General features: G+C 33.4%; 1 protein-coding gene across 1 annotated transcript in view; it reads left to right on the forward strand.

Annotated features, from left to right (window-relative positions):
• The window catches only part of LOC133201671 (deleted in malignant brain tumors 1 protein-like), a 277,206-nt gene that overhangs the window by 14,775 nt on the left and 248,610 nt on the right, over positions 1–13,821 (forward strand). Inside the window, exons 5-9 of the mRNA XM_061337458.1 lie at positions 1,349–1,518; positions 2,787–2,928; positions 3,258–3,433; positions 3,525–3,666; positions 4,180–4,361. Coding sequence (XP_061193442.1) covers positions 1,349–1,518; positions 2,787–2,928; positions 3,258–3,433; positions 3,525–3,666; positions 4,180–4,361 — 812 coding nt within the window. The remainder of the gene's footprint in view (positions 1–1,348; positions 1,519–2,786; positions 2,929–3,257; positions 3,434–3,524; positions 3,667–4,179; positions 4,362–13,821) is intronic.

Here is a 13,821-nt window from a genome sequence, read left to right on the forward strand (position 1 = left end):
TAGATCTGCTGTTTTATTTCATATACATATTTGAAAACATCTAAATAATTTGGAGCTAATCCATGCAGAACTTTAAAAACAAGAATGACAGTTCTATATATATATAAAAAGTCATTTAGAGGCATCCATTTGAGTTGCAGAAACATTTCTGATGTAGGTATATAAAAGGTTTTATTTAAAATCACTCTAGCGGCTCGCTTTTGGAGTTTACACAGTTTGTTAAGACCGTCTTTGTTCTTCATATTGCCCCAAACAGTACAGCAGTAATTAAAATGAGGAAAAACAATTGTATTGTAAATTTTCAGCAATAACTCCGAGGACATGAATGATCTTAATCTAGATAAAACACCTATTTTGCCTGCAAGATTTTTTGTTAAAATTTCAACATGTTCAGACCACGTAAGACACCTGTCAATGTAAACACCAAGTAATTTCGCACAAGATACATTTTCAATAACAATACTGCCCACTTGAATAGATAGATTCGTACATTTTCTTATTGTATCAACATACTCTAAGTTTTTTTTTTTAAAGATTGATTGTTAACTTGTTTTTCTCCATCCATTCTAACGTATTGATAAGATCGCTATGTAATTTATTTTCAATAACATTTATACAATTATCTAAGACATCCTGAGTTGTATCATCAGCATACATGTGAGCTGTTGAGAGTTTTAAGCAGTCTGGGTAGTCACTGACATACAGAATAAAAACAATGACCCAAGTATTGATCCTTGAGGAACGCCTATAGTAATATCTAATTTTTCTGACTGAATACCATTCCATCCAACACACTGTGTTCTATTCGATAAATACGATTTGAACCAATTAAAAGAGTCTTTGCATATTCCAAGAGACAATAATTTGTGGAGAAGTACATTATGATTAACCGTATCAAATGCTTTGCTAAGATCATTTTGTAAGATGATAAATCGAAGTATTAATTGAATTTTATAAAACATCATCATCAATTATGTTAGAAAATGTAGAATAGGAAACTTTAGTTAGCTATTGTAAATTGTTGTTATTTTAAGTAAACGGTGATTATCTAGAGTAATATTTGTTTGGGTACTAGTATGGGACTTCTTTCTTAATTTCCTTATTCAAATTAGGCTTTAAATTTTACAAAATTGTGCTAAGGGTTTTTTAATGCAAGAAATCAATATATGTTATGCTATGCAAAACGGAAACTTCTATCTTATTTTACTTACTAGGCTTCGAATGCTGTACAAATTCTCGTTTTTTAAAACAGAATTTTATGTCATCATTAATTATTAATACGCAATTCTTCACAAAATTAAGATTTTTCATTTAATACCATTATCTTTAAGGAATCTCTTTTTGTTAGACAAGGACTAGTTGTCGCTAAAACAGTATTTAGAGGAGGAAGTGGCACGATTCATTTAAATAATGTACAATGTAGTGGCAAAGAAACTGGTTTGTCTGGCTGTTCATATTCAGAAACACACAGCTGCAGTCACTCTGAAGATGCTGGTGCTATATGTATTCTACCAAGTCGTGAGTAAATTAATTCTTTTTATACTCTGAGAGCATTGTGAAGACATTTAAAAAAAATTAACTTAATGGAATATATTGATCGGGAAATAGCGGAAATATCCGTCGACAATTCAGTGTGTGAATAATGGCCTAACAATTAGTATGAAAAAAGTTAGTCAGCATTTGACCTAATGATAAATTGTATTTGCTGACAAGGTCATTGTATCGACCATAGAACTTACGAAATAACTACTTTAAACGAGACTGCTGATATTCTTGTTTCATCAACTTGTTTGTCAATAACTTACCTCGTTTTAGAAATTGTTCAGACGTAGAGCATGCTCTTGCGTATCGAATCAACTGAGAGATAAAAACCCCGTATGCAGGTGATGAAGGTATATTGCTGCATAAGTAAGGGAAGTTGACGATTGAAAAGTGAAAGTCATCACGTATATCATAAAGCTTGGTTGTTAGATTACCATTAACATCTTTTTCAAGTAAAATATCCAAATATGAAACAGATGTGTCAGACTCTGTGGTATCTTTTATTTCAAACTGTAGATATATATGTATCGACATAAGAATGGAAATAACCATTGTTAATTGACAATACGTCGTCGATGTGTCTAAATGTCGAGTTAAAGGCGACAGCAAGTGTTTTTTTTTTCTTTTCACGTTTAAGATTTTGAACAAATTCTGCTTCCAATGAATACAAAAAATGGGTCTGCTAGTAAAGGGGCACAATTGGTACCAATGGGAATTCCAATAGATTGTTTGAAGACCTGGTCTCCAAAATCTACATAGATATTGTCAATCAGAAACTCAAGCATCTTTTTAATATCAACTTCAGAGTACTCTTGTGTACATGTACAATCAGAATGTTTTTTAACAAAATAATTTTGCAAATGAACAGTGACAAGGTAAGAAAATTTACGAGTTCCATTTTTATTGAAAAAGCAGCTGTCAATGATATTAAAAAGCCTGGACTTTAATTTATCGTGGGGAATGGTTTTATATAAAGTTGAAAAGTTTTTAAGTTTTTATTTTGCTGATTTTGGTAAAATTTTGTGATTTCAAATTTTCCAAAAGTTCCTTGGAATTTTTAAGTATCCTCATCTGATTTACACCACTACACAGTACTCCTGAAGTTTCTCCTTCACTCTTGTTAATATTTCAGTGAGGAGTAAAGAAAGAGGCTTGGTAAACATTTACTGGAACCCGCTATGTATCTTTGTTTGTAAAGATTTTAAGTGACAAATATTTAGAATAATTTTCAAATCATTCAATAGAATCCATCAGATTGCGTAACGGAAAGTCTGCAAATGAAGGGATTATTGAGGTGTCGATCAATGGTGTGTGGGGAGCTGTGTGTGATACAGCGTGGGATAATCAAAATGCTAAAGTTGCCTGTCGATCTCTAGGATACTCTGGGTGATTTTTTATTCAAGAAGTCAAATAAAGCCAAAATCATTGCATAAGACTAGATTGTTGATATTCTTAATACAGATTTCTTTGATTTGATAGTGAGAGGTGCATAAAATAGGAAATATTAAGAATCAATTTATAAAAGAGATAATAAACTTTGTAAGTTGTTTAGCACATATTCAAATGAAAATAGTTCAACGTGAACTAAAGAGGAAAAAAAATATATTGGATAATGAATACAGTCTTTTTCAACATAATAAAAATAAAATAGTTGTTGTTTTAATGTTTCCAAAACTTTGTGTTAAATTTAAAGCGTTATAACCATACACTTTTAGAGGTGTGGCTATCACTTCATCCGTGTTTGGAAAGGGGAATACAAAAATATGGTTAGATGGCATTAATTGTGGAGGACATGAAAATTCCTTGTTAGAGTGTACACAATCAGTTGTGGGATCAAGTACCTGCGATGATAGTCGAAATGCCGCAGTTGTCTGTTATAATGTAGGAAACGGTAGGTGATGATGAGAATCGTTATTAATACATTCAATAATTTGATATTTATCTGACATGTTATATTATTACAATATTTTTCGATCTTCTAGATATTGTTAGATTGGTAAATGGTAGTTCTGAACATGAAGGTCGAGTTGAGGTATCGATAGATGGTCAATGGAGAAGTGTTTGTATAACATCAAGGGACAAAAATTACGCTGATGTGACTTGCAGAAGTCTTGGCAACTCAGGGTGAATTATGTTTAATCTTAAAAAAATCTTCCTTTTTTCTCAAATAAATTTTATACAATCCTTTCCTTCATTCTCTTTCCAGTTCAAAATAATTTAAAAAATTGTAACTAAGTATTGAATTTGATAATAGTATATAAACTTAAATTCTAATGGCATGTTGAATATGTTAACTGTAGATTCCTTATTTTAACTTAATATCGCGAGATGGTCCAAAAACGTCAAATCGCGAGAACAATAATTCGCGAATGGGTGATTTATATTGAGATTTTACATATATTAAAGCCCTATAAAAATAAAAGCGAGTAATTTTATTTCGCTAGTGGTGCTTCTCGCGTAATTATTACTCGATAATTCATTCCTCGCGTATATTTAGGAATCTACAGTATATTACTTCTCTTCGAGTTCAATAGATTTGATTGGAAATTGAAGAAGAATTTTGAAGGCATGCTGTGTATCAATGATCGTGAAAGTTTGATACTAAAATAAAGTCGTTCGCATCTTATAATGATTTAGGGGTTTTCCTGTATCATCGAATTTATTTGGAAAGGGCAGTGGAAAAGTGTGGTTGAATAACATTGCTTGTAGTGGAAACGAAGATTCCTTGCTTTTATGTTCGCATTCAGTCATTGAATCCAGCAACTTTAACTGTACTAACAGTAGAGAGGTCGACATCATTTGTTACAATATAGAAAATGGTGGGTTCCATTTCTTGTTTCTCTCATTCTTCTTTCATGTTTTATAGTTCTATATGTGTTATTTTTATTACAGAGAAAGCTAGAATTGTTAATGGTAGTTCTTCCGATGAGGGACTGGTTGAGGTTTTGGTGAATGACCGATGGCGACGTGTATGTAACAATGGGTGGGACAGCAATGACGCTGCTGTTGCATGTAGAAGTCTAGGATATTCAGGGTAATTTCTGATTGTGTTAACATAAAAGTATGTTTATCATAATATTAAATAATAGACTAAAACAAAGAAAAACATATAGAGCTCAAAAAACTTTTAAACCTAACTTGCTTTTGTGAAATAATAAATTCACGTTTTTAAAGTAACGATACTACAACTAAACAATGGCGCAACCAAAAGAAAATGAGGAATTTTACAATTTTGTTGTTTTAATTTTCCTAGTTGATAATTTAATTTGTAGTATTTACTTGCTACACTTTTTGCTCTAATAACATGTCAATCTTAATGCTATTAGGAATGTTATGAACTTTAAGTTTTCACACAACCTTTTTTGGAATAGGACATCCTTCTTCATAGAAACTACACTTCCTTTGAGAACTTCTCTTGTGCTTTGAGAGTTTGATCTACTAAGAATTATGCTGCTGCAAAATACATGTACATGCACATCGTTTTGTTGAGAAAACTAGACAAATACGAATATGCTCTTGAAATCTTTCAGTCTCTCCTGATGTGCACAGCAGAGTTTCTCATACGCAATGCAATTTCAATATTAACCCACCTGGAAACGATCCTAATTGAAACTGAATCTACTATATACAGCGGATATGGTTCTCGATTCAAAATACGTTCTGTGAAAACTTAGTTTATAACACGCCTAATATCATTTAGGCTGTTCCTCGTCCAAAAAGGAGCATCTAGGTACTAAAGTAAACAAGATGTGTTTGTGAAACACTGATGCCCCCGTACGGCAGCTTATGGCGAAGGTTAAAGTTTCTTCAAATGCAAGTCAAAATCCAGGCCAAAAGATAAGAAATGTTGATACCCAAAGAAAGGTCTTGTCTCGAGGAATACACCTATGAAATTTGAAAGACCTAGATACAACTGTTCAGAAGTTATGGCGAAGGTTAAAGTTTTTTGAATAAAAGTCAAACGTCAAGGTCAAGGTCAAAGTGGTTGGTATCCAAAGGAAGATCTTGTCACAAGGATTACATATGTGAAGTATGAAAGCCCTAGCATTAACCATTCAAAAGTTATGGCCAAGGTTAAAGTTTTTCAAAAGTAGGTCAAACTCCTAGGTCAAGGTCAAAGGGTCAAATAGGTTGGTATTCAAAGGAAGGTCTTGTCACAAGGATTACATATGTGAAGTATGAAAGCCCTAGCTCCAACCATTCAAAAGTTATGGCCAAGGTTAAAGTTTTTCAAAAGTAGGTCAAACTCCTAGGTCAAGGTCAAAGGGTCAAAGTGTTTAATATCCAGAGGAAGGTCTTGTCACACGGAATACACATGTGAAGTTTGAAACCCTAAGCACCAACTGTTCAAAAGTTATGGCCAAGGTTAAAGTTTTTCAAAAGTAGGTCAAACTCCAAGGTCAAGGTCAAAAGGTCAAAGTTGTTGGTATCCAAAGGAAGGCCTTGTCACAAAGAATACACATGTGAAGTTTGAAACCCCAAGCACCAACAGTTCAGAAGTTATGGCTAAGGTTAAAGTCTCATAAAATTTTGCAAAAGTAGGTCAAACTCCAAGGTCAAGGTCAAAAGGTCAAATATGATGGTACCCAAAGAAAGGTCTTGTCACAAGGAATACACATGTGAAATATGAAAGTCATAGCTCCAACCAATCAAAAGTTATGGGCAAGGTTAAAGTTGACAACAGACAGACAGACAAACAGACAAACGGACAAACAGACAAACAGACAAACGGACAAACAGACAAACAGATAAACAGACAAACAGATAAACAGACAAACAGACAGACAGGACAAAAACAATATACCCCCGGGATCTTTCGATCCGGGGGCATAATTATCAATCATGAATAAAAATTCTTTACTGAAATTGGAAAAAGGTTTTTTTCACTTTTGCTTAGCCGTAATAGCTTTACTTAAAAAATTTTCATTTAAATCGTTCACAAAAGCATTTAGATTAAAATGTCTTTTGAGCTGTATAAGCAAAAGACCTACCTGGCTTCGTCAGTCGCTGCATTACGTTTATATCACCGCCTCCTTTATGACGTTACTTTTCGGATATTATTTCTCATTCCTGAACAAATCTTTTAAATATGTAAGGCCTGTTTCCATTTTAATGCATTTTAAAAGATTATCTTCACAGTACCCTATATCTATATCTTGTTTTTCTTTCTCAAATAATTCAAACTGTTCCAAAGTTGTATTCCCAAATCTTAGACTTCTTTCTCCTATATGAGCAAAATTTTCTATTGTGTCAGATTCAAAATTTAGTTACGTTAAGGATCCTCACATCGTCTATACACCATCTTGTTAGAATACAAACAAATCAGCTTGCCTTTTTCGACACAGAGACAGAAAAAAAAAATTATAGCTTCAAACGGCATTTCAAGAAACGTTTTTTCAACTAAATCATATAAATCTTTAGTTATACAGTATTTTTCAAAGATTTCCTTAATGTGTAGAAAATTTCAACGTTTCCTGAAGAAAAGAGTTTTGCTTTAATGCGACATTATGAAAAAAGGATTTTTCAGATAATGTTTGATTGATATGAAAAAAAACTTGAAAAGCTTACTGTTGAAAGACATAAAGTATAGCCAATTCAGTTCAAATTTATTCGATGCTTATGTCTGTTTTCATGAGGAAACGATGAAATTTTGAATGCTTGTCAAACTTGTGTGTTTGTTTGTTTAACTTCCCTTCGAAAATTTTTCACTTATATTGAGACTTGCCGGTGGAGGGCTGCTAAATTAGAACCGTAATACGCACGTAAGGTCTTTTAACAATGAGAATGTCATTATGCATTGTATATAACTAGTAATTGTATTATATGATTGAATAATTCTTAGCTCTTTGATTAGCTGAGATCGAACATTTTGGAAAAATACTACGTTATGTTCACCTGAAAGTGACCTTCCAGGTGAATATAAGGATTTATTTTAATTCCCGTTGAACTCAAAATAGATCGGGAAATTCCAAATTGATACAAATAGTACTGGAAAGTTATTTCACTTGCACCCGTCTTCCACTCAAGTGAAATTAATATTCAGGGACGTAGAATCAGGGTGGGGGAGGTCTGGTAGAGGTGGAGTTTAGGTTGGGACCCCCCTTCCCACACTTTTTCTGAACGTTAAATATTACTTTCATTTTAATATGACAATGTTTATTTTAAGACTGGTTGCCCCCTCCTCCATCCCCGTAGTAATGGACCCTATCACCCCTTCCCCCATAATAAAACTTTGAGTTTGTAGAATTCTCCGTTTGGGAAGGACTAGTCTTTTTTTCAGGTAAATTGTAATTTTCTTTCCTTATAATCCTCCTTTCAAAATCGACCCTTTTGGTCTGACATTAAATTAATTTTTTCTTCATGGCAATTATATGATTTTAAAAATTCCAAATCAATAAAACTGGTTATGTTTATTTTTACTTCGCTTCTCACAATGTGTTTTGGCTAGGACTTCATCAAATGTAAAGAAGTAAGATGGCATAGAATGCTGAACGAGTTTGTATCATTTAATCATTGAATCATATAATAAAACAATAATTGGTCTTTTCTTGGTCAATACAATGATTTAGCCACTTCGAAGTACAATATTCAATCACCTCGCCCTTCAGGCTCGTTTAATATTTTACTCCTCAGGTGGCTAATTCATCGTATTGACCTCAAAACAGCAATAAATGTAATTGTATAATATATTATTCCTATGCAATTTGTGTATAATGTAATTAACTCTAACTCATATAAGAAGGGAACACAGTGTACTATTTAATAAGTTTTTATTTTACTGTTTCCAGTTCAGGACAGTACTTATGCACTATTTGATTACCTGCATCAGTGCAAATTTACCAGGTTAGGGTAGTACCAGTGTACTCAAGAATAATATGTACCAGTCTACATGCAAAATGCCGAGCATATTTGTACTTGATAACATGCCCCAGTGCACAGTGTTTATCACATAGCAGTCAGAATAGTTTTAGGCATATAGCAGAGCACCAGTTTACTCATGAATGACATGTACCAGTGTACAGTGTCTGTCACGTAACAGTTATAAACTAAAGGATACCATGTACGAGGGGGTGATTAAAATGTTCGTGGACTATTGCAAAATTCTTATTATGCATTCACTTTTCATGATTTTGATTTTACAATATATAAACATAAATTTGACAGGCATCCAACATTTTTAACTGGAGATTACTGACTATAAACTGGTTCTATCGATTGGCTGGAAATTCCCCATTATCATCACGGGTGTCATTGTCTGAAATTTGTGACTTAATTTTTGAAATGCTCTTCTATAAATTAAGAGACAATTATAATCCGTCATCAAACTTCAGGCACCAGAAAAAAAATTCACTGTAAGGTGGTTTCGATGTTGAATGAGATGTTATTCAGTTTTAATAATTAATGCAATTAGACACCAAGATGCAAATATGTCTCCATTCTCAAGATTGTTGTTGTCCCTGCGAGACGCATGAGGATGGAATATAGTATCTTAAGTGTTAAGAAGATGATTCTGATTATTTAAACCGAAAAAAAAACGACAGTGAAATTCGTTTTAACGTACTATAACGTACCTAATGTGCTATAACATACCTTCACATTTGATTACATACCTTTTACCATAGCTTGTTTCTTAAGCTGCATGTTTCCCCCTGCTTGGGATGGTATTATGACGTATTATACGCATGTCAAGTCATGCAGTTTTATCTTACCTGCATGTGTTCAAGAGGTAGTCAGATCATAATTATTAATAACAAGAGGTCCAAGGGCCTTAACGGTCACCTGAGTATAATACAACAATTTAGAGGATCCATTGAGTATAAAATGAACTGAAAGGTGAAGTTTTGTTGCCCAAAAGCAAGAAAAATAGGGTGATCAGGATCAACAAAATAATTAGTCTTGTATTCATTAACAGTTCATAAATTAGGTTCTACATGTAATCTGTTCCCCATTTATCACTCTCACCAGACAGTATATAAACAAACTATCAGTGCTTCTCTACTCTTTTAATCTCTTTTAATTCCTTGTTGAAATCTCTTACATTGGCCTCTCTTGGTCTTTGATGAACATTTAATAAGACAAGTTATTTTCGTCTCATTTTTATTTATCTATTACTAACAAATCTACCTGATCATTAAAATTATGAAAGTACTTTTTGTATTATACAAAAAAAAATTCTTGCATAATTCTCTTATTCTATTAACCTTTCAAGTACATTATTTACAGTGATTAATTATCACAAGTAAATGGCAAAGGGGAATAACTCCTCTCAGTAGAATACAAATTAATAGAACCCTGGCCTGGACCAGAACACTTGGCCAAATGGTCTTGATTTTAAAAAATCTGGTGAAAATACCCTTCCTTATTAAAACTTTTACTCTTTTTGCCTCTGATATGCCCAGGTGCAGAATAGATTTTTAAAGCATTTATGCATTTTCATTATATAATAAATAGAGGCCGCCCTAACATCAGAACCTCTGATCCAGGGGTCATGAAATTCACAATTTAGGAAGAGGCATCCTTGCTTATCATAACTATGTATTTATTTTTAATTGTATTTAATTTTTTTAAATAATACCCAAGAGTAGAGAAGGAGATTTTCAAAGAAATAATGCACTTTCACTATATGATCTATATAGCCTCACACTAGCACTAGAACCCCTGACCCTGGGGGTATGAATTTCACAATTTTGGTAGAGTCACTCTTGCTTATCATAACAATGTATTCAATTTGTTTCAATAATACCCAAGAGTAGAGAAGATTTTAAAAGAAATAATGAACTTTCACTATATGATCTATATAGCCCCGCCCTAGCACCAGAACCCCTGACCCTGGGGTCATGAATTTCTCAATTTTGGTAGAGTCACCATTGCTTATTATAACTATGTATTCAATTTGTTTCAATAATACCCAAGAGTAGAGAAGAAGATTTTCAAAGAAATAATGAACTTTCACTATATGATCTATATAGCCCCGCCCTAGCACCAGAACCCCTGACCCTGGGGTCATGAATTTCACAATTTTGGTAGAGTCACCATTGCTTATCATAACTATGTATTCAATTTGTTTCAATAATACCCAAGAGTAGAGAAGAAGATTTTCAAAGAAATAATGCACTATCACTATATGATCTATATAGCCCCGCCCTAGCACCAGAACCCCTGACCCTGGGGCCATGAATTTCACAATTTTGGTAGAGGGCTCAATGCTTATTACAATCATGCCAACAGTTTAACTGCTTGATGTCCAGGAGTAAAGAAGAAGATTTTTAAAGATTGCATTAATTTTGATGGTTTTGGCCCCACCCCTCAGGCCCCAGGGGGACAGGGGCCACGAATTTCACAATTTTTGTTCCCGTTCACCCATAGATGCTATATGCCAAAATTGGTTGAAATTGGTTTGCTGGTTCCAGAGAAGAAGCTGAAAATGTTCAAAAGTTAACGACGGACGACGCACGACGACGGACGAAAAGAGATAGCAATAGGTCACCTGAGTGACTCATGTGACCTAAAAATATAAACGTGAATTTATGTTCTTCCGAAACAGTGAGCATGTAACAATACGAACGTCTTCTTGTAGAGGTTTTTCAGTTTCATTGCCGACGATGGGAAATCAGAAGAAAGAAAATTGGTTCTTAAATGACATGGGATGTACCGGAAATGAAGATTCCTTGTTAAAATGTGCAAGATCTGTGTCCACCATCTGTAGCTCTGAGGCTGGAGTTATGTGTTACAAAACCTTAAATAGTGAGTATTCAGATTTATCTATTCCGAAAAAAAAATCATCTCTCTGAATCTATTCATGTTGTCATTATTTGTATATCAGGTACAGTTAGACTTGTTAATGGTAGCTCTTCAGATGAGGGACTTGTTGAGGTTTTGGTAAATAACCGGTGGCGACCTGTTTGTTCTTCTTCTTGGGACAGAAATGATGCTGTTGTTGCATGCAGAAGTCAAGGCTTTTCGGGGTAATTCTGGATTGTATTAGCAAATATCAAATTTTTATTTTATCGTGTTTATTATAATTTTAATTAGAGACTTGATTCTAGATCTATGAAAAAAAGAAGAAATAGCCAAGTCACGCATATTTAACACCGACCCCAATATATGATCAAGTAGCTTTTTTGATCTCATTTTCGTTTTTTTTTTTTCTACAAATCTATGGAATCCTTCACAAGCATTTCCCTGTGCATACCTTTTTAAATGTTCTTCACATCTACCCTTCTGTCTCGTTCTTCTTCCTTAAATATTTTATAACTATTCAAAAGTTCAGTTTTCTATAACTTCACAGACTTATTTCTGCTGGGATTCAAGGTAAAGCAGTTTTACAGAATGTCCAGTTTTCATCACATTGTCATCTTTTCTGTCTCCGTAGATGTTCGAACATCTAAGTTCAAGTATATTTATAATTCGTTAGTCTCTCGAAGCAATTGTGTTCTTAATATAGAGTTTAAGAGATTTTTCTCCAAACTTACTGTTTAAAGAGCTTTTCAAATTATACTAAAAAGGGAATTTATTACATTTCAAAGTTCGACTGTTGAAGAACATAATATGTTGTTACTTGATTATTTTATTAAATGCGTTCTATATCAATCAAGCACCAACATCTGCCAAAGGGCCAAAATGTGAAAATGGAAAAGGACACGTTTTATTATGTATATTACATGCTAAACAATAAAATACAACATACATCTTCTTTAGCAAATACAGATAAATAATCACCGACTATCTTATTACATCAAGGAAAGTAATTTAAAATCTGAAGTACTATATTTTAAAGTTCAATCTACAAGAAGTTTGATATAGATTCGTATTGGTCCTGCAGATCTGTAGCAGCCCTGTTCGGTCCATTTAAGCCCTGGAAGGTGATACGGCTATTGTGACGTCAGGCATATAAAAAACCTGTATTTATAGCATCGTCTTCAACGTCCCTCAATATAATTTATTTTCTCCATCCATGAGTCTACTCTGCTCTGTTTTTGCAAATATAACAACAAACTATTTGTCGAAAATGGGAATTTATTAGAATGCCAAACAAATTAACCAAATATGTACAAAAATTACATATGCCCATATTTGAATATATCCCTTATAAGGATATTAATATACATAACGGAAAAAATACAAATATGACTAGAAGAATTGGCAAAAAAGATGGGAGAACAAACACGCTCAAACACATGGGCATTTATTAAATTGCCCAACAAATTAACCAAATATGGACAAAAGTTACACATGCTAAACACGCAAATCTTAAAAGCATGTGAAACACACGACAAAATAAGTACGATATATCATAACATCGTTGACATAGCAAATCTGAGAACAAGAAACATACCATTACTTCAGTGTAAATACATGTATATTATTGAATCAAATACAATTGATTATATATTGAGTGGTTGCAGGGGAGGGGGTGGGTCAAAAATTTGTTTCCATCAGAATGCATGGTCTGGAGATAAACAAGATCAAGTCACAAATCTATAGTAGCAAGAACTAATTGCGGCACTGAAAATTCCGACAAAAATTCTCTCGTAACAGTAGAATAACAGAGATGGTATAAATTACTTTATGTTGCACATAAATACGAGGGTTGTCCGTAAAGTTCGTGGACAACAATGATAATTACTGACAAACATTGATAAAATATTTGAAATTATTATTGTCATTAAATTCATGTTTCAGTTTATTAATGTGCAGGTTTTAATCACAAACAAGGCACAAATAGTTAAAATTTATCAGATACAAAAAAGATACACACTCATACCCGGAGCATTAAAACAAAAATCCTTGACGTTACTCTACGTCAAAAGCTAAATACATTTAAGTTTTCTGAACGTAGTCACCGTATAACTCAACACATTTCTTATGTCGCTTCAACCAGTTATCAAAAATGTGCACAAACTGTTCTGGTTTCATACGTGAAATAATATTTATGACACTTCCTATTGCAGATCCTGCAAATCATCAAACCTCTGTCCGCGTAAAAAGACTTCATGTACGGAAATACGGCAAAGCCACGTTAAGAACTTCATTTTTTACAGCACTACAATCTCGAAAAGATGGTCTTCCTTCACGCATGTCATCTAGTAAACTGTCTCTTCCGTCCGAAAATCTCCTGTGCCACTTAAACACTAAAGAATAGATTACTATACTATGATTTCCCGACTGTTTAAGGAATTTATGGGTCTCTATTGGTGTTTTTTCGATGTCTACACAAAATTTTATCACTACTCTCTGCTTCACCTTTTTTGAAAACGTCCCTTTTTCGAACAATGACGA

This window comes from Saccostrea echinata, unplaced genomic scaffold (genome assembly GCF_033153115.1).
Source record: "Saccostrea echinata isolate AGI-Se365-2 ecotype Australia unplaced genomic scaffold, CSIRO_AGI_Sech_v1 ptg000045l, whole genome shotgun sequence".
NCBI lineage: Eukaryota > Metazoa > Mollusca > Bivalvia > Ostreida > Ostreidae > Saccostrea > Saccostrea echinata.